Source organism: Lissotriton vulgaris, chromosome 5 (genome assembly GCF_964263255.1).
Source record: "Lissotriton vulgaris chromosome 5, aLisVul1.2, whole genome shotgun sequence".
Lineage (NCBI taxonomy): Eukaryota > Metazoa > Chordata > Amphibia > Caudata > Salamandridae > Lissotriton > Lissotriton vulgaris.
In genome coordinates this window covers 1837464553-1837490763 of record NC_141693.1, presented here as the reverse complement: position 1 = coordinate 1837490763, position 26211 = coordinate 1837464553, and the positions used below count along the sequence as shown (strand labels likewise).

General features: G+C 47.0%; 1 protein-coding gene across 3 annotated transcripts in view; it reads left to right on the top strand.

Moving 5' to 3' along the window:
- The window catches only part of TBKBP1 (TBK1 binding protein 1), a 368191-nt gene that overhangs the window by 179383 nt on the left and 162597 nt on the right, over positions 1 to 26211 (top strand). For all 3 annotated transcript variants that reach the window (XM_086924306.1, XM_086924304.1, XM_086924305.1), the window contains exons 6-7: positions 11586 to 11782; positions 17145 to 17206. In XM_086924306.1, the coding sequence (XP_086780432.1) occupies positions 11586 to 11782; positions 17145 to 17206 (259 nt within the window). The remainder of the gene's footprint in view (positions 1 to 11585; positions 11783 to 17144; positions 17207 to 26211) is intronic.

Here is a 26211-nt window from a genome sequence, read left to right as displayed (position 1 = left end):
CTAGGTCTGATGTATATAAGTTAACACCTTCCGTGCTCATGACAAGCTCAGCTTGTCATGAGACACGGTTGCGCTGTGCTCATGACGAGCTGAGCTCGTCATGACATGCGCGGCGCTCACACGTGGGGCTAATTCCCCCGCTGTGCTGAGCGTTCTAAAAAACGGTCGTGGACATGACGAGCTCAGCTCGTCATGAGCACAGCTCCACAGTGCAGCGTGACGAGCCGAGCTCGTCACAAGCACAGTGGCACTGCGTTCGCCCACTCCTCCCCCCAGCGCCTCAGGGGAATCAGCCCCGCGGCGAAGGGGTTAAACAGTGTTGGCGCAAAAACGCAACCTTGCTTCAGACCCCGGTCTGTATAGAATTTTGGGGATACTGTCTCCCCTGCCAGTTTTACTCTCACCCAGGTCCTACTGTAGATCGAATTGATGGCATTTAGCAGGTTGTCTGGGATTTTCCAGTTTCTAAGTTTTTCCCATAGTTTGTTCTGTACTACCCCATCGAATGTGGCAGAGTAGTCTACAAAGTAAAAAAAAAAACACATAAGGGGTGCTAAGGTCAGTGGTGGCCTCAAATGTCTAACGTGTACTTGGAGCGTAGAGGTATATTTATTTATTTTTATTTTGCGGGTTTGTAGAGCGCTTGAATAGACTCCCGAGGGAGTAGACTGTAAGAATGAGAGAAGAGAGCAAACGTGAACCCATCAGCCCACCCATTGGCGGAACTTCATCATCTGGGTTGAAAGAGCACCAGCCTGGTGTCTACTAGGTGTCTCACTAAGAATTAAGTGTGAGTACAACAACTAGTATGTAGTTCGCCAGTGATGTAAAGTTGGGTAATAGTATCTCATGGGCTGTGGGAAGTGAAAGAAAGTTGCAGTGTAGAAAGCAAATGTGCTATAAAGAAAGTGGTGAAATAAAATTGACTAGCATGGTGCCTAATAGACCTTTATTGAGACGGTCACCATGGTGCCAAAATTAAAAGCAGAGTGTGAAATGGATGTAAGCATATATTACCATTTATAGATGGATCAATCGGTCGACATGTTTCAGCCTGGGAAGGCTTTCTTCAGGACCTAATGGGACACTACTGCAACTGTGATAGTAAGAATCAAAATACATACCATGCCAGAGACATTAACCTACCAGTCTCTTGTAGGTGAATTGGTAGGAGATGAAGTCATGGTGTTTTAAGTTATTCTGCTCCTGAAACAAAAAAACAGTGTATACACCTAAAAAAGTACACGTGTTGTAAATACTAACTGGAAAATTTAATTTTAGAAGTTAAGACATAGAGGGCCACAGAGCCAAGGCTCTGTTACTGTAAACTGATTAGTTAATTAATCACTCACCAGCACATTGGCTCGGAGATGGCCTCACCTCGCCTGGCGCTCGCTCAGGACAATGAGGCCCGCTCTAGTGGGAAATATAGAAAGGGAAAGAACACCAACAGAATAACTGAATTTGCCGGAAACCCATCTATTTCTATTACCACTAAGTGTTTTAAAAGAAGAATGTAGCAGGACATTGGTATTTGCTGGCCAACTCTAACCGATGTTGAGACATTGTATCAATTTAGTAAAAATTTCTTTACATTTTTTTTGTGGTAACCGTCATGCTGTATGCAGCATTATCAGTTCAGGGTCCTCCCTTTCGGAGTGATGACAGCACCCAGGGTGTTTACCAAGGGCCTGGCAACAGTGGCTGCACACCTACGGAGACAAAACGTTCACGTCTACCCTTACCTGGACGACTGGCTTATCCAGGCAAAGTTGGCCCAGCAGTGTGCCGCCCACATGTCCCACACCATTCACCTTCTTCACAATCTGGGGTTTTCACTGAATTATCCAAAGTTCCACCTTCAGCCCGCCCACGTACGGCAGTATCTGGGCGCGACAATAGATACTCTGGCAGCCAAAGCACAGTCAAATTCGGTGAGAATCAACAGCATGCAATTGCTGATACGACAATTCAAACCACAACACTCGCTTCCAGCACGAGTGTTCATGCAGTTGATAGGCATGATGGCCTCCTGCATCTTCATAGTCCCGAATGCGAGACTACACATGCGTCCGCTTCAGGAGTGCTTAGCACGTCAGTGGAATCAGGCTCACGGACAGTTGAAAGACCTAGTGTTGGTGACCGGTCGTGCATACAACTCTCTGCATTGGTGGAATCCACAAAACCTTTGCAGGGGGCGACCGTTCCAGGAGCCTGTGCCACAGATTATTCTGACAACGGACGCATCTCTCCAGGGATGGGGAGCTCATGTACTCCACTACACAGTGCAGGGACTATGGACAGTGCAACAAAGGAAGATGCACATCAACCTTCTGGAACTGATGCCTATCTTCATGGCGATGAAAGCATTCAAAGTACATCTTTGCAACAAGGTTGTGTTGATCCGGACGGACAACATGACGGCCATGTACTAGATACAGAAGCAGGGAGGTACACACTCTCCACAGTTGTCTCATCTGGCTCAGAGCATGTGGAAGTGGGCCATTCAGAGGAACATCTTCCTCATGGCGGAACACCTCCCAGGCAAGGACAATCAGATAGCGGACCTGCTCAGCAGGTACAGCCACCAAATGCACGAGTGGGAGATACATCCATCAGTACTCCAGCCGTACTTCCAGCAGTGGGGTCATCCAGAGATAGACCTGTTTGCCACAAAGGAAAACGCCAAATGCAAAAGCTTTGCCGCCAGGTTCCCACACCCACAGTCGCAGGGCTATGCGATATGGATGAACTGGTCAGGCATATTTGCGTACGCTTTACCCCCGACACTTCTAATACCGCTGGTGGCACGCAAGCTGAAGCAACACTCGATGACACTCATCCTGGTTGCTCCGACGTGGGCACGCCAACCATGGTACACCACGTTTCTAGAACTATCCGTGGTACCGCATCAAAGGCTGCACCTCACACCCAGGCTTTTGACGCAGAGCCATGGCGACATTCAGCACCCAGATCCGCAACAGCTCAACCTGGCGATCTGGCTCCTGAGGTCTTAGAATTTGGCTACCTCAACTTGCCTCCAGACTGTATGGATATCATAAAGGAGGAAAGAAAGCCCACCACCAGAGCATGTTATGCGGCGAAATAGAATCGGTTTGTCATTTATTGTGCCGACCACAACATCAACCCGCTAGATGCATCTACTCACAAGATCATTTGTTATCTGTTACATCTATACAAATGCAATCTGGCCTATGCTTCCATTTGTATACATTTGTCCGCAATAGCAGCTTATCTCCAAAACAGGCAGCGTCTCACTTTTCAGAGTGCCTGCCATTAAAGCCTTTCTGGAGGGACTCAAACGAGTTATTCCTCCCCGACACCCACCAGCTCCTGAATGGAACCTGAATATGGTCCTCACCAGACTGATGGGCCTACCTTTTGAGCCTCTACACTCATGCGAGATTCAATTCTTGACGTGGAAAGTGGCTTTCCTAATTGCAATCACATCGCTACGACGAGTTAGTGAACTGCAGGCACTAACTATCCAAGAGCCATTCATACAGATTCACTCCAACAGGGTGGTACTCCGCACTAACCCTAAGTTTCTTCCTAAGGTGGTTTCCCAGTTCCATATCAATCAGACTATAGAACTGCCAGTGTTCCTCCAAAATCCTGAGTCAGTGGCGGAGAGAATGCTCCACACACTAGACGTCAAAAGAGCTCTAATGTACTACATAGATAGGACCAAAGATTTTCGGAAAACAAAACAACTATTTGTTGCCTTTTCGCCACAACACAAAGGCAACCCCATTTCCAAGGCAGGTATAGCCAGGTGGATCGTTAAGTGCATTCAGATTTGCTATCAAAAAGCCAAGCGCACATTAACGGTTCCCCCAAGGGCCCACTGCACACGAAAGTTGGGGGCCTCCATGGAAATATTCCCTTAGAAGACATATGTAGAGCAGCCACATGGTCTACCACACACACATTTACAAAACACTACTGCGTAGATGTGCACTCCAAACAGCAAGCAGCTGTAGGGCAGGCTGTTCTCAAAACACTTTTTCAAACTGCTGCAGCTGGCACAGGCAGCCGCCGCTAATGGAGGGACTGCTATGTATTCTATGCACAGATATGAATTCAGCAGCCCACATGCCTTGAACCGAATATGCTACTTACCAGTATGCATCTGTTCTTGGCATGTAGGGCTGCTGACATTCATATTGTCCGCCCTCCTCCCCGGCGCCTGTAGCGGCTGCAGCACTTAGAATTACTCTTAGCATGGTCATCACTTACTGTATCTACTCCATCTCTGCCACAGTGGCTAAAAACAATCTGAGGATGGAGTCGATGCCCATGCGCACTGTAGTCCAGGGGAGGAGCCACCTATCTCGTGATACTTCGAAGACTCTTCCAGGACAACAATGTGCAATCATCCGGACCCAACACTAGGCGGTGATCTATGCACAGATATGAATGTCAGCAGCCCTACATGCCAAGAACAGATGGATACTGGTAAGTAGCATATTCGTTCCTACGATGGTGATAAAACAATGCATTCAGGCAAATATATAAAATACATGACAGTAAAAATGCGTACTCCTACGATGCGTCCCTAACTAGATGTACCTGAATGTACCTAGCATGTATGAAGGTGAAAAGCCAAGAATCCCTCTAGGATAAAGTCAACCTCATTACCTGAAGTGAGAGACTGTGGGACCCTGTCTTGATCTCGAGATGGACACCCGCAAGAGATGTCAGACCAGTGCGAACTGGAGTGTCTGCGTGCAGGAGCCTCAGCGTCTCGCGTCAATGTGTTGGCATGGAAGTCCTTTTCTCCTCTCCTTATCTCAGCAAGAGATGATGTATATATACCCAATGGTCCTTTAGCTTGAGAAAATTGAACAAGAATAAGCACAGGCTAAAAATGAAGACTGTGTATTTTCTTCAGTGTCCAGCCGGACAAGGAAGCATTTATTTAGAAGAATTTGTGAATTAGCACGTTTGAGGTGAAACAAGTCACACAAAAATATAACTGGGCACAGGCCTGTACCAAGTCAAGAAAGGACAATACATGGGGGAAAGTAACAGGCAAACAAACAGGAGAAATGGCGGCTTACAATGCAAATAAAATTATAAGTAAGCTCTATCCCACAGTAACTGCGACATAAATCGAAAAAGCAGCAGTACTATGTTAAAACAGTCGACGAACGTTTCGATCCCTATCTCCAGGGGTTTATACTGGGATCATCATCAGGACTAAAATAAATTGAGCTTTGCCTGATTAGTTGTAATTAGTAGGCCTGTGGGGTTTAAACAGGCGGAAAAAGGAAAAAACAAAAACAAAAAAAAACCAATTGTCTTAATTTCACGAAATACAGAAATACATATCAGACATACCTCTATAGTTCAGATTGCAAATTTTTGTTATGTGAAAAATGGGGTTGTGCACATGCAAATTGTGTGCACTGAGCCTTAGGTGCTTGTATCCAAAGGGCACAGTTTTCATTGTGCTCATATTTGGGTGCACTGTCATGCAGATGTGTGAATTGAGTAAAGCCATTTATATAGAGCCAATTGGAGATAAGGTGATAAAACGTGAGCCAAGTGAGAGCAGCAGAGGGCGGCTCGGCGTGGCACTTAATGATAGTGCAGGAGAATACTTTTCAGTGATTGAATGATGATTAATTGGACTGCGAAGTATACCTAGAAGGCCATGCTCCTGGGCGACGGAGGGGTCCTGATAGCCTTCTGAGCAAGAGGCTGGATCGCGTCTCACTGTGGCTGATCATGGTGGTGGCAGCACTGTGAAATTCCACTGGGGAAAGAAAGGCAGACTGCGAGATTTACTCTTCTGCCCACTCGCTCTCCTGTACTGTAGTTTTAGCGCATTTTAAAATTTAATCTGTACTTTTACACTCAATTGATTTGCAAATTGTGATGTATGTATAATAATTAATTGCACCCGTTTTTAACCCCTGTGCTGTTTTCCCGGTTCCCCTGCGCCCCGTTCCACCGCGGCTGCTCTGTGCCGATTGCTGTGGAGGGCCAGGTCGGGCGGCGCCATCTTTAGTGAGGCCCGGTCCCTGGCTGGTCGGGAGGTAGCGGTCCAGCTTGGGGAGGGGCTTGGGTGTTAAATAATGGTACCCCATAGGGCGCGCAGCGGCCGCGCGCAGCGGGTGCGCCGTCTTCGTGCCGAAGGAGCGCCAAAGGAGGGCCCGTCTGTGCCCGTCCGTGCCTCGGACGGGCCCAGGGCCAGTCATTCTACCCGACTTCCTGCTGAGATGGCCAGCTTAGTGAAACGCAAGTATTCCCGCCATGATCTTGTGAAGCTTATCCCCCCCTGTGTAGGATTGTCATGTCCACGTGTAGATCCTGGTGGAACTTGGGTTGAGTGCCCCAGTTGTGGTTTCCTCCCTCAATCTGCCTTACCCCCACGTTTAGTCAGGAACGCCGGTGCTACGACCATTAGGGCGGGACTGATTAACGCTAGATCGTTGGTAAAGCATGCTGCAGATATTTTTGAGCTACTGGTGGATGGCCAGTTGGATGTGCTGTTCGTCACGGAGACGTGGATGACCAGCACCTCCGCCCCGAGTGTGGAACTGGCTGTCCCCAGAGGCTTTAAAATTGCGAGGGTAGACAGACCCTTGGGGAGAGGGGGCGGTCTAGCCGTCATTTACAGGGAGGGGTGGTGCTTTTCTGCTGAGCCACCGATTGCGGGTGTTGATGGCGAGGTTCTTCACTTTGCTATAAAAATTTCCCCGCATTTTACCTTAGGTGGTTCCGTGATTTATAGGCCCCCTGGCCAGGCCAATCATTTCCTTGATTCCTTAGAAGAATATATAGTGCCACGGCCTTAAGCTTCCCTAAGTTTCTTTTGGTCGGTGACCTAAATATTCATGTAGACGCTCCTGACCTACCGGAAGCCCGTAGGCTTGGCGAAATTCTTACCCTGGCACAGCTTAATCAATGGGTAACTGTCCCAACTCACGAGGGAGGTCATCTGCTTGACCTGGTTTGCTCCAACTTTCCAATTCAATTTGTGATAGTGGAAAAACAACTTGGTGTGACCATGATCTGGTCAGGTTTGAGTGGATAATGGAGGAACCTGGTCCCACACCCACCATTTGTCACACCCAAAAGATTAACCTGCCCGCGTTTAGACAGGCCCTGTCCAGAGCTCGCCCGAAATCTACGATGCTTCTGGACGAGGCGGTCTGCGAGTTTAATGAGTGGGTGCGGCAGGCGGCCTCTGCTTCCATCAAACATACAACTGTGTCTAGGGTACGACACTCTCCCTCCCAACCCTGGTTCTCTCCCGAGCTGAGGGTGATGAAACTTGGCTGTAAAAAATTAGAACGAGCATGGAGGTGTAGCTATAGCTCAGAGGCTAAAGCCGCGCTACGTTTAGCACAAAAAAGCTATTATGCAGCCATCAAGGGAGCAAAAGGGAACTACTATGCAGGGCGTATTGCAAAAGCAGATAACAATAGCAGAGAGATTTTTGCTATTGTCAAGAGCTTTGTTGCGCCTGTGGCTGACGCAGTTGCTCTTCCATCCTCTGCGCAATGGTGCAAGGATTTGTCCACCTTTTTTATTAGTAAAATAGCGAGGATCCAGCGGGACCTTATTGCGGCTATGCCTGTCGATTGCGTAGTGGCCGACATGTGTCCCATACCATGTCCTTGTTCTGGACAACAGCTTCTGAACTTCGGCCAAGTTGCTGAGGGCGCTATCCTGCCTCTCCTGCAATCCCTGAAATCGGGTTCTCCAGCCGATCCGTGCCCAGCTCGAGTGCTTTCAGAGGTGGCGGATTTGGTCTGTTCTGAGATTACACAGATTGTGAACCTCTCCTTGGCCTCAGGGGAGGTGCCTCTAGGGTGGAAGCGAGCCAAACTTCTGCCGCTTTTGAAAAAAACGGGACTGGATGCGACGGTTCCTGGGAATTACCGTCCCATATCCCTTCTGCCAGCACTTACGAAAATCTGCGAGAAGGTGGCTCTTCAACAACTGGAGAACTTTGTCGAATCCTCCAACGCCCTCCATCCTGCCCAATCGGGTTTCAGAGCTACCTATAGCACTGAGACAGCGCTGGTGGAGATGACCGAGGCGATCCGGGACTGTTTGGACGGAGGCGGCAGAGCGGTCCTAATTTTATTGGACCTCTCTGCCGCGTTCGATACCGTCCCCTACGAACTCCTTCTCGCCAGGCTGTCTGCCATTGGTATCAGGGGAGTGGTGCTGGCTTGGCTGTCTTCGTTTCTGTCCAACAGGTCTCAGCAGGTTTGGATGCCCCCCCACGCTTCTGAACCCAAACCACTTCTTACGGGGGTTCCTCAGGGCTCCACTCTTAGTCCCTTACTGTTCAATGTTTACATCACCCCCCTGGTTTATCTAGCGGAACAGTTTGGGGCTAAGATTATAGGGTATGCAGATGATACCCAACTGCTGTTTACCTGGCCAGACGACAATTTGGATCCGTCGGCAGTACATCGTTGTCTGTCCTCTGTATTTCGCTGGTTAACTCAGGCCCAGTTGAAATGCAACGAGGACAAATCGGAGGTGCTTTTTTATGGTTCTTTCCCCCCCTCGTTTAAGAACACACTGTGGCCCCCTAACATTCCTAGCCCGAAAGAGATGGGGAGACCGGCTAAAAACCTAGGCATCTGGTTTGCAGAGGACCTTAGATTTGAGGAGCATATAAAAAAGCTGACAGGCACTTGCTTTGCCACGCTGAAAATGCTCCGCAAGTTTTTTCCTCTGCTCCCTAAGGAGGCTAAGGAGACGGTTGCCCGAGCTCTTATACTGGCAAGGCTGGATTACGCGAATGCTTTGTTCAGCGGTATTCCGGCTTACTTGGTGAAACACCTGCAAATCATTCAGTATGCGGCTGTCCGTCTGATATTTAACATCCCCAGATGGAAGAGCGTACGTGCTGCGATGAGCACCATCCATTGGCTCCCGGTTGCGCAGCGCATCCTTTTTAAATCTTTGGTGCTTGCGTTTAGAGCCATTCATGACCAAGGCCCCGTCTACCTGAGAAAGAGATTCATTTGCTATGTCCCTGCACGTTCTCTTAGATCATCTACGTTGTGTAAACTGTCCCTTCCCCGTTTCAAACGAGCCAGACTTGGTGGCCAATCAATTTCTGTGATTGTGGCTAGGGCCTGGAATGTTCTACCTCTCCATCTGCGATCCTCCCAAACTGTGGCTCTATTCAAGAAAAATCTAAAAACACACCTATTTAAGAATGTAACCTAAGCTGTTCTCTCTGTGGCTCTGTTTCCCGCCTTTCCCCTTCGCGCCAGGATACTCTTAAGTAACGGAGCGCGCTACAAAATGGTTTATACATACATACATACATACTGTGGGATTTTTAAAAAAGAATGACCGCAGAAGGGGAAATTAACGTGCGAGGCTTAATTCTAGACAGTGGTGAAGTAAACAACCCTTACTTAGTTCCGGTAGGAATTCTGCATATAAGCGTGGGATTTTTGGAGCCTGTAAGGGAACATGAAAGAGCACAATTGGCCGTGAGTGAGTCACGCCATGGGCGGCTACAAGGGGGGGTCGGGGGGGGGGGGGGGTATTAGGAGGGAGGAGATGCAAGGGTGAGGCGAGGCGCTTACCGTTAAAATTAGCGTCCAAGGACGGCCGATGGGTCCTGTGAGGTTCAGCGTGATGGCTGGATCTGTATTGTGGGAGGTCAGAAGCGAGTGAAGATATCAAAACCCTCGCGTGAAGATAGAAGAAGGACTACGGTGTGTAAACCTCGCGTGTAAAGAAAGAAGAAGGACTACGGTGTGTCAATAGCAGGGTTGGGAAAACCTTGGGCGCCATTTTATAGTGGTGGTGAGGAAGATTGAAAATGCTTTCCACCAAGTGTAGTCTAGCAGTGACAAGTACATGGTTAAACAAAATGCTGGTTGTTTGGCATTGAATAAACCTGATTTCGAGGGTAAGCTCAATTAAAATAGAAGATGTATAGAGCAACTTCAAAAATGGCTGCAAGTAGGTTAAAAATAAGGAAATCTTCGTGTTTAACTTTAGACAAGGCTCACAGTTTGATCCCCCTGTTTAAACCCACAGTGAGACGCGATCCAGCCTCTTGCTTAGAAGGCTATCAGGACCCCTCCGCCGCCCAGGAGCATGGCCTTCTAGGTATACTTCGCAGTCCAATTAATCATCATTCAATCACTGAAAAGTATTCTCCTGCACTATCATTAAGTGCCACGCCGAGGCGCCCTCTGCTGCTCTCACTTGGCTCACGTTTTATCACCTTATCTCCAATTGGCTCTATATAAATGGCTTTACTCAATTCACACATCTGCATGACAGTGCACCCAAATATGAGCACAATGAAACTGTGCCCTTTGGATACAAGCACCTAAGGCTCAGTGCACGCAATTTGCATGTGCACAACCCCATTTTTCACATAACAAAAATTTGCGATCTGAACTATAGAGGTATGTCTGATATGTCTTTCCGTATTTCGTGAAATTAAGACAATTGGTTTTTTTCCTCCTGTTTAAACCCCACAGGCCTACTAATGACAACTAATCAGGCAAAGCTCAATTTATTTTAGTCCTGATGATGATCCCAGTATAAACCCCTGGAGATAGGGATCGAAACGTTTGTCGACTGTTTAACATAGTACTGCTGCTTTTTCGATTTATGATTTATGTCGCAGTTACTGTGGGATAGAGCTTACTTATAATTTTATTTGCATTGTAAGCCGCCATTTCTCCTGTTTGTTTGCCTGTTACTTTCCCCCATGTATTGTCCTTTCTTGACTTGGTACAGGCCTGTGCCCAGTTATATTTTTGTGTGACTTGTTTCACCTCAAACGTGCTAATTCACTAATTCTTCTAAATAAATGCTTCCTTGTCTGGCTGGACACTGAAGAAAATACACAGTCTTCATTTTTAGCCTGTGCTTATTCTTGTTCAATTTTCTCAAGCTAAAGGACCATTGTTAAACTAAAAACTAGTACTACCCGGGGTCCTTTGCCACCTATACGGGTTCCCTTGTTCTAAATACCAGAATATATACCCAAAGCGGTACCCCCTGGGGATATACCTTGCTGTGTAATGTCAGACTGGTATGATGGAAGAAATGACCCTTATACATAGTATAATGCAGGAGATGGTAGGCCTGTTGTGATTCCAAGAATCCCCATGCATAATGAATGAGGCTTGAGTTTTTCGGAGAATGTCGTCTAAGGACATTACCGTAACTAGGTAAAAGGTCAGTAGTAAGAACCGTTATGTAGTGTAACGGTAGGGAGAATATAGGTGAAGGGTTAGGTGACTACTCGGGCCGATATTAGGGTACCTATATGGAACATAACACTACATGAGCTTACTTCTACAGTATGTACTTGAGTGCCTTCGTCCCTCGATGGAGCAAAGACCTTTTGTCCCTAGCTCCTGCTTAGTACGGCATGATGACTTGTAACAAATGATACTCCTGGACACTGGGATTGACACTTTGGCTTTTATGGCCATATATTAGGGTTTACTTGGGTCTTGTTCTTCCCCTAGTGCTGGAGCGCTCCCTAGGCCGGCGCAGCACTGCCTGAACCCCACTTCTTACCTTGTTTCTTGTTCTTTCTCTAGTGCTGGAGCGCTCCCTAGGCTGGCAGAGCTCCCTGGGCCTCGATGAGCCGCACGAGCTGAGGCTGCAGAGCCTGGAGGCTGAACTCGCAGAGGCGCGGCGCGAGCTACAGAGCACACAGTGCCAGGAGGAGCAGCTGAAAGCGGACTGTGAGCGCCTGCGGACGGAGCTCAAGCAGCTACAGAAGACCCGGGAGCAGGTAGGCATCACTGGATAACATAACATAAGTGTATTTGTAAAGCGGACGATCACCCAGAAGGGCATCCTGGAGCTGAATAACAAATGTTTATCAGAAGAAACCTAGTGATCATGCCCCAAGGGCGTAGCCCGAAAAATAAATACCCTCTTCTTTGAACCATATCGCAAATGACAAAGGGCGACATTGAGGGATGAGTGAGTAGTCATTCAGGAGATTGCTCAACCAAAAGGAAATATGAAATGTCCTTCCTTCTCTTCATCCATCTGTTTTGTCTCCTTTTTTCCTTCATTCCTTACCTCGTTATGTATTTCTGACTTTTTTCATCTTTCTTTCCTTCCTTCTCTCATACTTCTTTCTATCTTTATGCTTCATCTATCCATCATCCATCCACCCTTCCATTCTTTTCTCCATGCATCCATCCATCAATCCTTTTCTCGTCTCTCCCTTCCTCTGTTTCCTACTTTCTTTCCTTTCCTGTTCCATTTTGTCCCCCAATCCCACTGTCCTCTTACTGTAGGATTTATGAGTTTGTTTGGGGACCAGTAATCGCAACCAAAGTCAAATAAGCTGTAAGCAAAAGTTTAAATGTTTTAAATTGATCAAAAGTGATCAGTACCTGCATGAAGGAAGTGCTGGGTCTTCAGTAGTTTAAGAAAAGATTTCATGTTAGTTTCAAAGAGATGATGTGGTGGTAGAAAACCCCAGAGAGAGGAGGCAGGTTGGTTCATAGAACCGCTCTCAAACAGTTTCAAGAGTGCCACATGCTTTTTTAATAACTTTTTTTTGTTTTTTCTTGGCACCAAACATTGCACACAACATTATCACAGAAGGATACACGCAATTTCAAATTCAGGCTCCCCCATACCTAAACATTAAGGTGAGTTGATCCCTCCATGAATGTTTTAATTCCTGGCACTCTCTGATAGGACCTCCTCCGTTGACCCACCAGTGTTGTCGTTGAATCCATAATGAGTATGCCATTTCCCCCAAACCTTGCAAACAGTATTGGGAGTCCTACCATAGGCGTTTAGTTTGGCTTTATGGGACGAATAGTTTGAAATGGTAGCCCGGGCTATCACATGTACATGCCACAGTATTTAATTTTTTAACCCTTTGTTGTGCCTTATTGATGAATAACCATCCGAGGCGGTATACACCCGTTACAACGCATCTTTTACTCCGCACTACCATTACAACGCGACTTTTACTCCGCATACCATTACAACGCATTGCGCTGGGGGGCGCTCTAGGATAGGGAATAAGTATAATTTACTATCCAACACCTTCCCTAGGGTCCACGGGGACTGGAGTTAGAATAGTAAATTATACTTACCACTATCCAGCACCTCAAAGCGCTATGCGTTGTAATGGTATGCGTTGTAAAAGTCGCGTTGTAACGGTATGCGGAGTAAAAGTATGCGGAGTAACGTCATACATCCATCAGAGGCGAGTGCTGTCTGTAGGTTATCTATGCTTTTAGCTCAGAGGTCCCTACTAAGTGCATTCTAATAACTGATGAGTGAGAGAGCTGCTACTATGACAAGGACAATCTGGCCTTCACTTTGCCCAAGCAGAGGAATATCATGAGGGGATGTAAGTGACTGAACACGTTTCAGGGTTCACCTGAGAGGCCAAAGCTCACTGTTAAAGATAACTCCCAGATTGCTGACTGGACTAGAATGGGTTGGAGGAGGAACCAAAGAAACAAGCCAGATTCTGGCACAGCTCTAAGGTTTAGTGATAGGATCTCAGTTTTAGAGCCATTCAGACCTAGAAAATGGTTGTTTTTCTTTTTTTTTTGCACATGTTGGAGACAGTTGCACACTTCCTTTTTGTTTTCTGGTTCTTTCATGACGCTAATGTGTATTTGAGTATCGTTATCATACACCAGTCGCATGAGCATTTGTTTTATATGAATGGATCGAGTTTAGATTGATGGATGTTGCTTGAAAGGGAGGATCTCAACCATTGGACTACAACATTTTTCAGTCCAAACCTAAAACCTCACTTAGAGTTTGCAGATCGGATAAACTGCAAACATGGCGGTTATCTTGTCCCCCGTATTGTAAGTGCATTATAGCCCATGGCCCTTGTAGTACATCCGGTGGGATATCCATCACATTTTGGCCGAGTATTCCATCTCCCAAATTCTAAAAAAAAGCCCTTAGTTTCCAGTTGAGGGAGGGGGATGTTGTAGTCTACTGTGTCAAGGGCTGCTGAGAGGTTTAGAGAAGCAAGGGCCAGCCTTGACCACTGTCCCTTGCAGAAGGAGAGCTTTCCTGATGCTCACTGTGGCACTGCCGGTGCCTCTCTGTGCTCTGAAACCTGTCTGGAAGTCACTCAGGTGGGTATTGGTTTAGGACATTAACTTACAACATGGATGACAAACTTAACGATGATCTGCATTAAAGCAGATTAGCCAGGATGAATGCTGTCAACTAGTTTACATTTGTTGATATTGTCGAGTGTGTTGTCTTCTACTAGGGAAAATAGAAGCAAGCAGGTGCTTGGTGGTGTAAATCTGTTGATATTTTCTTGGCAGGAAGAGGAAGGGGGAACTAGAAGGGTTCGTGCGAGCCCAGCTCTTGGGGGTTTGTTATTAAAAAGGACCTAAGGTCCTTGCACAGCTGTTGTGGTGGTTGCACTTGAGGCATTGCTGAAAGGGCTGTGATCATTTCTTGGTAAACTTAAGAGTATCAGCTTTGGTGGGTTCAGTATGGGCAAAGCATGTTTTGCACTGCATTATTGCCTCTTTCATGGATGTGACGTGGAGTTCCTTCAGGGTGTGCAAGACTCTTTCCAGCATCCTAACAGAGATATACTTTTTTATTTTAAGAATTGGAGCTCTTTGATTAACCAGTTGTTATTTTTGGCTTTGGACGATCAAGGATGTCCGAAGAGTCTTCTGGGCAAGCCTAACTATTGTCAAGGAGAACATGAGGGGTGCTTTTAGCCTGCATACATATTTAGGTTTCTTATCCATGGTGGCAGAAAAGGGGAATCTATGGCCAAAATATTTGAGGATAAATTAATAAGAGGATGGTCTGACTTTCGGGATGAAATAAATCCAGTGGGAGCGATGCACTCTTCCGTATCTTACTGTCCCCACCAAGGACCATATCCACTGGAAGATGAGGGCCACTGGCAAAAACAGAAAAATGGGAATGGCATAGGAGAGAAAACAAAGACACTGAACTCCACCGCAGTGACAATCATGTCTGCTGTTCGAGGAAGTCTGGAGGATGCAGTGGATATCCAAAGACTTACAGCCCGATTTATATCTTGGCGGTAAGTCCGTCAGGGCAATGGAGTAAATTACTCTGTTTCCCTCACGGAGTCCCCACCCACCAACTTTAGAAACGATTGCCAAGCCAGTGGTCATTTCTCAAGCACTGGCAGGAGCCACTGTCATAGCAGTTCCTGTCACTACTTTTTTAAGTTTGGCGCACGGCTCTGCCAACAAGACAGACAAACCTTTTATCACATTTTATTTTCAAGAAGAAAATCCCAAAGAGGGATTTCCCTTTTGAAATGAAAAACAATGCTGCCCTCACCATGGATGCTATCTCCTTAGGCGAGGGGTTATTAGACAGTTTCCACTGTCCCTTACCCCAGGATTTTCTTGGCGGTGAAAAGCAGTGAACACTGCTCTGTATGTCCACCCATCTAAATTAGGTGGGCGGACACAGAGATCAACCTTCGACACCCCTAACAGGGCAGAGAGGGAGTAGTCCCAGTAGTGGTTACACTAAAGGTGCACCCCCATATAAATTGGGCGGGCGAACCATTATGTCGGTGGTAGGGATACTCTTTCGCTGTTGCGACAGAGTATCCTTACCACCAACATATAAATCAGCCCCTAAGGATATTTCTGTAGTAGCTTGCCATATAATGATAGTTTCCACTGGACTGCTGTAGCACTACAAAATAGTCAGCAATGTTAATATTCTGCTGTTTTCAGGTCTTTGCAATTTGTGTAAATATACTAGAACTCTAATACCTTTAAGTCTGGTCATACACAGCATGAGTAATTGTCCAGGCTAAGAAAACTTTGTGTTCCAGCACAGGATAGCCCTTACTACATGCAACAACCCCCAGTCTTAGATGAATTCATAAAAGTGATTAAAAGTAGTTTAAAGTCCACTTCCACCCGTAACACTTATTTCTGAAATGCTTCCCTGTAAACTCTATACCTATCTGTAGGAAAACAAGTGGCTCTTGGTAATGAAAATGTTAGATCCGGTTAGTAAGGTCCTTGGTGCCGTAGCATTGTGTCATGATTGTCTAACAAAGATTCCGTGGGCCACAAGGGAAGTTATACCCAGATATCCAAGATGGCCACCATCTCTCCAGACTATGCAGGAGCTCATGGCCAGCTGGGTATTGTAGTTCATTGCCGGAATGATAGCAGAAAGCCTCAGTTCAGACAGCGCCAACACTGTGCAACCACCAGCCTTTCCTTCCCTGCAAAAGGACTCTGCGACTCACTGCCCCACACTCATCTAGTTCCAAGCGCTAAGCGAGCCCTCCAGCCCTGATTCCTGACACTGACCTGGATAATGGCTAACCGCTAGTAATGGCCAGATTTGGGACTTGAAAGAAAAGGACCTACAGATTGTGCATGAGAGACTCGATCAGTTGGTAGTAGCCAATTTATTCATGTTGTCCACGATGAATTGTGCCAAGTCCAGAAGGTCAGTTGAGAAGGAGTCCGATTTTTCAGGGGATGATAGGTGTTTGCATGTAAGGAAGCTAAAGCGCCAGCTAGGAAGCTATCACGCCAGAGGTTTTGTCCATGTGTATACATTATGTTTCTTCATCTTACATATGCTGATTTTTGTTCCTGTAGGGTTTGGTTCAAATTCTGAGTTTGATAACAAAATGTCTTCTCTGTTAAATTCTCTTTAGGTACATCCCTCCTGGCACTGTCCCGCATTCTCAAATATCCACATTTCTCTCCCCATTGACTATGGATCTTGCATTCTGTTGTTGCAATTTGCAGTTGCTAATATTAGGTGTTGTTCTGCATTTTTTTGCTTGCTTTTCATGATTTTTACCCGGTCACACTCCTAAATACTGTTTTTATAATATGTGCATTTTATTGTTTCAATGTACATTTGATAATTTTCTCATATGCCTTTCTGGATAAACTCTATATTTAATGCAGCAACACTCTCTAGGTAAAGCATTTTTCTTCTTGGTCTGGTTCCCGCTTAAGAAAACTACAAATAAATAGTTGCCCCCTCACATATTGGTTTCTCATCTTGGCTAGGGGTCGATGCATTTAGGGTATCAGGACAGGATGAGCTTTGACAGGTGAAGGACTTTTAGAGGCACAGATGTTCTTGTTTTTCCCCCCCAGGAGCTGGCCTCCAGCCAGTCGGAGCGGGAGGTGGCATGGCTGAAGAAAGTGGGTGATGACCAGTAAGTGGCTTTTTATACATTTCCTTCTATCTCTTGCTTTTATGACATGCAAGGGCTTTAACGACAACATAGTACTAGAAGCCAGTTTTTTAAATCATGTGTACCTATTCACAATGCAACCACTAGGTGTCACGAGTACCTAAAGGATGGAAATGTATACAAGACAAGCTGGAAAAGTATTGTCACAGGTAAGTAACTGTTTCCTGTGGTAGTACGCACATTCTCTCAAGACTCCGTATTTTGTATTTCGGTTGATGATTGGGTAAACGATGCCTTAGTATGGTGAGACGCACCTCGGTGATGATTTTACTTCTTAATAGCATCTTACCCTATGCTTTGGATATTTGTTTCCGTCGCCAATGTAATATCTTGGCTGAATTTTAGAAAAGGTCCGGAGATTGTTGGAGTCGAGAAGAGGGAGTGTATATCATCTTTGAATGCAGTCTGAGAGGAAGAACGCCAGAAAAAGATACACTCGGGTAGATGCAAATTCTAAATAAGAAGTGGATTGGAGCTTGATACCGACCCATACATGGTGAAGAGGAGAGAGTAGTCCAGTAAAGGGCCTGTTTATGCACCAGGGATGCTTTTGAATAATGTTCTTTCCAGAGCCTTTTGGAAGGAAGGTAAACTGGGGAAGGGTTCGAAGGAGCAGGTGCAAGGAATTGCAAACTGCTACACCTTATAATGCCATATTACCAAATACCATAGGGGTACCACATATCAAATATGCAAACTGCATACCAACCACCCCACACTGCATGCCACTGAACTACACTAAACAATATGACACCTCTAACACTACACCACACCAACTGTACTGCACACCTCAATCACCACATTATGTCGCAGAGTGCCACATTACACCGATACAAATTCATGCCAGTCAGGCATTGTTTGGTCGGTAGAAGGGACGGAAATGATAGGATAATTCCCTTCTTCTTGTGACTCCTCATTAGGCAAACAACTTGTTTGGCGCACCCTAAGAGTTCCCACTGTCCTCCCCATCTGTAAACGCACCTCACCTTTTTCTAGAAGGCATCGCCCGCTTGCCACATATTCATCTCCCTAACATAGTCTTAAGTGGGCTGCAAATGAGCTCAGGTGTGGCTTAGAATTCTGCCTAGAGAATGTGGCCCCAACCAGAACATATTTCTCCTTCTCCCCCCTCAAGCCACCCCAAACAGTGCTGGTAAGAGAATGTGGAGGGTTAATTACATCTACCTTCAGTGCCTCTCAGAGTTTTGTGCTAATGCATGGGTACTTGCAAACATTTTTCCTGGGCCTAGGGGTATTGTTTGTGGTGTGACCGAGGGCCCCTTTGATGGCAGCAGGGTGGTGGTCAAAGGGATGTGTGAAGAGTACGTAGTGGAAGTGCAGCATGTACATGGTGTGGACAGTGAGTTGTTGAGTTAATTTGAGAGTTTTAATTCTGTACTACCCTCTAAATAATCTCCTAGTGTCCAGGAGAGTCACTGATTTGAGAATACTGAGTTATGCTTTGTCTGATTTGCCATCCCTCTACCACACCCTGGCGTTAGCCTTCTCTACTTGCTATTGCTACCTTTGGTGAGTCAAGTAAGTGTTCAAAGCGTTTTGGAATAAAATAGAATCTTAAACTTAACAATCTCCTTATGCCTTGAGACTCTGATCTGTAAACTTGCGGAGTGTGTCGAAACAGGCTCGGTTACTGTAGCAAGTGCGATAAAAAATCCTTGACAAAGACCCCCAACAAGGTGTGCAATTCACTGAGCTGACACACACAACCTCCACTGCTAGACTTGAGACAGTAGGGACGTTTTAGCCATGGCGCTAGAAGGCTTGACGTTTAATCCTGGCTTTACCACTTTGCCAAAGTATGCTGCTTGTGACCACTCTATTTAAAGTCTGACCTGGTTTCTAAGCCATTTAGCTCAGAGAAGCATTCCAACCCATCATCTGTTTGTCCATATGACAGCTCAGTTTGAACCCAGACATATACTAATCAGCTTTGACCTTTCACTGGAAGGGACAGTCCCGTCCAAACTCCCAGGCCAGCTCCTCCCTGAACCGTAACACAAGCTTCCCTAAATCTATTTATTTATGCAATTTTATATAGCGCGGACTTTACCCGAAGGCGTCAGAGCGCTTCACAATAGGAACAGAAATGATACAAACTGAGAACATTACACGAACAACAGATTGCAAAAGCAAACGTTGCGTTACATACGGTAAAGTGATAATTGTGAGCAAACAAAAATACATGAGGTAGTGAAAAGTGCACAGGAGGAAAAAGTGACAAGTGTGCAGGCTACAAGAGAAAACAAAGTATAATTTGAGGTATAATACTGCAATATATGCTAGACACTCAGGCACAAGAACAAACGTTACGTAGGCAAAAGTGGCACTTGTGCAAGTATCAAAGGTAAAAAACATGTGAGAGGAAGCAAACCGTGTGTTACAAGGGCAAAGTGGTGAGTGCAAGTTGCAAGAGGGTACCAAACACAAGTACATGGATAATACTGCAATAAAAGGCAAACACTCTAACCACAAGAACACACTGGGAAGGCACTTCCATGGTCATGGAAAGTAGAAATTTTCAGTAGTGGGAGGTCTTCCTTCAGATAAAAAAGAGGATGTGAGTTACTTTTGGAGGTGTCTCTGGAGGAGGAGAACTTTGAGGTCCCTTTTAAAGGCCTGGGAGGAGGCGGTGGTCCGGAGCTGAGGTGGAAATGAGTTCCAGATTCTCACTGCGTTGCCTGAAAAGGATTCCTTCTTGAAAGTGGGAGGTTCAAGCAGTAGATTCTCCGCATTGCGTGAAGGTCTAGAGCCTCCAGAGAGTTTGTTTATTCGCCAGGTAGCGAGAAGAGGAGGAGTGCAAGGCTTTGTGGGTGATACAAGCGGTCTTGTAGATAGCTCTAGCCTCAAAGGGAAGCCAGTGGAGGGTAGATAACATCGGTGTGATGTGATCGCTTCTTTTGGCCCCATAAATGAAACGAGCTGCTGAGTGGAAAACAGACTTAAGTGGGGACAAGTGGGATTTGGGGAGGCCAGTAAGAAGAGAATTGCAGTAGTCGAGTCTGGAGAGGACCAGTGATTGCACCAGGGTTATAAGGTCCTGCTCCGGGAAGAACGACGGATTCCCCAAAGAAGGCGCAGTTGGTATCAAGCAGATTTTGCAATGGAATAGATGTGGGGACTTAGATTGAGTTTTTTGTCTAGTATGACACCAAGGGATTTGGCGCTGTCGACAATGATGGGTTTATTGTTTAGTAGATTCATCTGATCCATCCATGATTGAACCGGGGGAGGAGAGAGTGAGGAGGTGAAGAGGAGGAATTCAGTTTTGGAAGGATTCAGAATCAGTTGATGAGTTGACATCCAGTTTTGAATGGAGTCGAGAGTGGAGCTTAGGATGGAGAGATCGTGAGTAGAGGCAATCTTGAGGTAGAGTTGAGTGTCGTCAGCATAGAGATGACAGTGAATCGCGGATTTACTTAGGAGATTTCCCAGTGGTTCTAAATAGAGATTGAACAATGTGGGAGCAAGTATCGAGCCTTGGGGAACCCCTTGACCTACTGCCACAGGAGGTGAAAGACTGGTCGCTATTTTGATCATTTGGGATCTGTCAGAAAGGAAGGATGCAAACCATTTAAGCACAGTGCCCTCCGTGCCCATTCTCTGTTGAAGAATATTCAGGAGGGTGTTGTGATTGACAGTGTCAAAGGCTGCGGAAAGGTCAAGGAGAATTAGAAGACAGGACCCCCCTGAATCGAGTATCCTCAACGCGTCATCAACCACTTGCAGTAGGGCTGTTTCAGTGCTGCAGTTTTGGATGAAGCCGGACTGACAGTTGTCAAGAAGATCATTGTCCTTGATATGACGAGAGAGTTGTTTTGCTACACATCTTTCTGTGATCTTCGCAAGAAAGGGAAGGTTAGTGATGGGGCGGAAGTTGTTGAGGTCATTCGCATCAGCAGTGGGTTTTTTAAGAAGAGGGGTGACCTGCCCAGTTTTGAAGGAGGCAGGAAGGGAGCCTTGCCAGAGGGAGAGGTTGATCAGAGTGGTCCAATAGGAGAGGGAAAGGGTATAGAAGTCAATGGCAATGGCACTGGGGATAGGGTCAAGAGAATGGTTGGAGGGCTCTGTTTCTCGTATGCACTTGAGAAGGGCATCTTCAGATATGGGGTCAGAGCTCTGCCAAATGGCTAAGGATTTGCGCTCCTCTGGAGGGGTAGCATGAGCGACCTGATCCACAAGTGATTTCACTTTTTCATCGAAGAAAATAGCGAAATCCGCTGCTCTCTTTGTAGAATCATCCACCTTGGAGGTTGGGGGAGAGCAGTTAGGCATTTTGATGAGATCGAATAGATTTTTGGGTCTATTTTTGGCGGAGTCAAGGAGGGTTTTGAAGTGCGCCGCTTTCCCAAGGAAGATGTGCTTGTGGTACTTGGATCTTGCTGAGCGAAGCATGGCCAAATTGTCGGTGGAGGGCACTTGCCTCCATTGTTTCTCCAGGAATCTTAGCTGCTTCCTTTTCTCATAAAGGTATTTGTTGAACCAAGGTGCTGAGGGAGTGGGCCTTAACCTTTTGCTTTTGAGTGGAGCGACGTTATTAATTTCAGCTGCAAGAACTATGAGGCATTGGGAGGTGAGTTCGTCAACATCTAGGTTCGGGTCTAGCTTTGGAAGTGATAACAAAGCTGATTCACAGAGGGGACCGACATCAATATTTTTGGCATCACGGAACCATGAGATGGCCCTCTTGGGTTGGCTTAGAGTTATAGAGTGTGAAAGTTGAAGAGAGAATGGGATGAGGAGGTGGTCAGACCAATCTACATAAATTGGGGTAGTGGTAGAAAGCATGCCTGCTTTAGAAATAACAAGGTCCAGGAATGCGCCCTTAGAGTGTGTTGATTCAGTGCAGTGTTGGATAAGATCGTTTGCAGAGAGGAAAGTGGCCAGTGAGTTCGCAGAGGAGTCCTGCGGTACACCCCAGTGGAGATTGAAGTCACCAACGAAGGTCTGATTGTCACTTCGCGAGTATTGGTCGCTGATGAAGTCGGTGAGTTTTAATTCATCCATAAACGAAGGGCCACTACGAGGCGGGCGGTAAATGACATGGAATCTGAGGGGTGAACAGTGTTGCAATTGAAGCTCAAGAGAAAGGCATTCAAAGGTTTTGGAGGAGCTGTTAGGGGAGGCCTTAGGTTGGAGGGCGTTTCTAAAGATGACTGCAACACCTCCCCCCGTGTTGTCAGTTCTGTCATTCCTAAATAAAGAATAGCCTGTGGGTAATAGGAGATCAAATATAGAGTGAGATGTATCTTTGAACCAGGTCTCTGTGAGGAAGAGCATGTCAATATTGTGGAGGGTGATGGTATCGGAGATTTCAAGTTTGTGTTTTACTGCAGATCTGCAGTTGTGAAGCATGCAGCGCAGCTCTGTCAAAACTGTTTTGGTGACTGGGGCACTTGGGCTCTGAAGGGTGATCGGGATATTGTACTTATGTGGGGGTGCTCGGGAGGGTTTAGGTGGATGCTTTGTTCTGACAGAGGTGACGGTCTGAATGGTGTAGATAGTGGGGTTGCTAGGGTATGCCGGTAGAGGAAGGGTGGCGTTCAAGGGCTTGAGTGAGTTAACAGAGTTTTCAGACGACAGGTTGAGCTTGGCTGTACTGGAGTGAGGGGGCGAGGTGCATCTCGTGGGAAGTTGGGAAGGAGTAGAGGTGCAAGAAGGGGTGGCGATCTTAGAGCATAAAAGTGAAATGGCAGCTGTAAGCTGCGAGATGGAGGTGATAAGAGAGCCTTGTGTGTTTTCCAGTGAGAATGAGGCAGAGCACGGAAGGTTGGGCGGCTCGATTGAACCAAGGGGGGGTGGAATTGGTGGTGGAAGGCAGGGAGAGGTGGCAGGACAGGAGGTAATTTGGGGTGTGGGGTTCATAAGTGGGGAAGGGTGGTGGTTGAGAGCGGGAGTTAGTTAGTCGGATGTTAAGGGAGAGTTGTCTTTGTTGGTGTTGCAAGAGGGAGAGGAATTAGGACAAATTTAGGGGGAGAAGGGTGCAGAACACGGCGGAAGGGTAGAAGGAGAGGGGAGGCCTGTGTGGAGTCATGAGAATATAGGAGGTTTGGGAGGAAAAGAGGTGCAGTGGTTGTGGAGGACCTGTCAGCTAGGAGAGGTGGCTGCGAGGGAACGGGCATCTGGCAGAGTGAGGGGGGTTGGGAGAAAGGGAAGTTGAGGAAAGGAAGTGGTTCTGCTGAGCCCGAGGGAGGGAAATGGAAGGGGTTACTGGGCGGGGAAGGGGAGTAGTGCAGCATTACTGGAGGAGTAGGAGGGAGGAGAGCAATGCAGTGGGATTGTGGAGAAAACGGGGTGAATAACGAGGGGAGGAGGGGGTGGGGAGGAGGGATGGAAGGGATAAGGGGAGCATAGGGAAAGTTCACTGGGGGAGAGGGTTGGAGGAGAGGTGGACTAAAAAGGGGGGTGATGGGAAGGAATATGGGGGAGGAGAAGAGATTGGAGAATTGGGATGGTGCAGATCGGACGAGGAGCGTATTGGCTAGTGGTAAGGCTGAAGTGATGTGTGAAGGGACATACTGTGAGGGGGGAGGAATAGGAGGGGAGGTCACAAGGGAGGGGGAGGGAAGGGGGCCGACCTGTGCTTCTCGAGAGAGCAGCCAATTGGAGTGAGGTGGGGTCGGCGGAGGAGAAAGGGAGTAATGGGTGAAGCTGGAAGGAGAGTCAGGGGGAAACCCGGTTGCAGAGGAGGGGAGTAAGGAGGGGAAGAAGCGGTCAAAGAGCGAGAGGCAGTTGTCTTTGCCTTGGATCAAGACAGTACCGTTGTTATAGAGTGAGATAGTGAGGTTACCTTTGAAGCACGCAGAGGGGGAAATTTTTCGTTTTTTCCCATGGGGGATAGAGGAGGAGGAGGTGACGTTAAGGGAGTAGTAAAAACTGTTGGACCAAGAGGGGATGTCGTGAGTGAAGAAAATAAAATCATTTTTAAGCCTCCCAAAATGATTATTGTAAAATTGATCAACAAAAAATGGAATCTGGGAAACGTTCAATAGTGTTATGTTTCCATCGTTTAGTTGCAGCTTTAGACAGGCTGGGAGGATAAATGATTTTGTAGCAATTAGTTCCAGCCTTAACTCGAGGGGTGGCCATGATGGTAAAATGTGGCGAAGGAGTGTGGGGGGGGGATAAGAGGAAGGTGTTACTGGGAAAGCGGTGGAGAAGAGAAATAGAAGGGCATAAAGGGGGCACATAATCCAGACGTTAAGGTGAGGATATCGGAGCTAATGTGCCGTTTGGGACTAGCAAAGCCTAGGTATGTACAACAGCCTCAACATCTTAAGACTATCAGTAGAGGTGCTCATAGCAGGTTGCGGAGAACATACTACATGAAAAGCAATTTCTAGCACCAACATATATCTACTGGCCTGGCGCCCTACAAGTCTTGCAGACTCCTTGTCCAACTGGCCATCTCGGATGGGAACTCAAATGCCCTAAAACCATAGTGTCAATGGTGCTGTCCATGCAGCAGGATTCCATCTTAATCAGATCTGACCCCAAGGAGAAGTAACTAAAAATGGGTGCGGATGGCGCTAATAGCCGCACAGCTGAAAAGGGTCAAAAACAGTGCAGCCGTAAACAGCTCTGCTTGCTGCACATCTGTTAACGGCCTAAACGAAGCAGCTGGCACTACTTGCTGCGCAGCTGAAAAAGCTGGAAAAGGCCTAAACGGTGCAGCTGGCACTACTTGCTGCACAGCTGTGAAAAGGCCTAAACGACGCAGCTGGCACTGCTTGCTACGCAGCTGTAAAAGGCCTAAACGGTGCAGCTGGTACTACTTGCTGTGCAGCTGTAGAAGGCATAAATGGTGCATCTGGCACTGGAATGAAATCTGTTTCCGACAGCCGTTTGGCTAAGCTTGTCCATAGCAGTAGATTGGCAGCGAGGATTTTATCACTCAAGCGCTGTACCCAACAAGTTCACCAGGACTTCATCCCAGATCCGATGCTCAAGAAACAATGCTCACCTCGGTCTCGGTCTTACTTGGCGGCCATGACGGGGTCAGGCATAGATAGTAAATTGAGAGCAACAGCTGGGTCTGGTCTCTGTTTCAGCCTCTGCGCTCAGCCGCTCATTACAATCACACCAAATCAGCTGGTTACGCGCTTACCCAAGACACTCGGTTAATTTCACTTGCTGTTGAACCGACGGACATCTCTCATCCTCAGTTGCAGCCGCCATTTTAAGATCAAAGCGCCGGCACCTCAGTTCCAAGCGTGTCAATCTGGCAAAGGTTGTTGTCCTTTAAATTACTTTTCCCCGCGTTTCTGCTACTTTAAGCAAGTTTGGGGCAGGGTGAACGCTTCGTAGCGCTCCTGTGCGCTCCGAACTGGAGAAATGGACGGCCCCTACTAAAGCTCACGCATCTCGCGTGAGCAGCCGTACGTAGCGTAGCGCTAGTGTGGTTCTGTACCGTGCACCTATTTCCCATATGCACAGTAGATTTAATGTGGCTGGGAGGAGCTGGCTGTGTTAGCTAGGTATCGCAGTCGCAGAATACAGGGCGGACTGTGTCGCCGCAGCGGGTCCGCGGGGGAGCCACACCCGCCTTAAGAGGACCAATCATGCTACGGGGGCACATTCTGCTAGAGCCTCCTCCCAGAGGCCACAACTCTATCATAACACTAGCGACAGTGAGCTGCTGTTCTCCTCTCCGTTAGCCTCTGGTGGTTGCTCTGTTTTGCCTTCCCCGAGAGGAGATGGAGGGTGGATGGCCACGCGCGGACAGAGATGTCCGCACGGAGCAAAAAGATAGACATCTTGTTTTGATTGGCTAGTGGTTGAGGTTGAGTTTTTGCCATCCTCCTCCTCTTCCAGCTGAGGCAATCTATCCCCTATGGGGACAAACTATCATTTCAATCTTCCTCTGACCACAGTGATGGAATTATGTGAGAATACACCATACTTTAGCAGGTCTCCTCGGAGCGGAGGGTCACTAAAACAGGATTGAA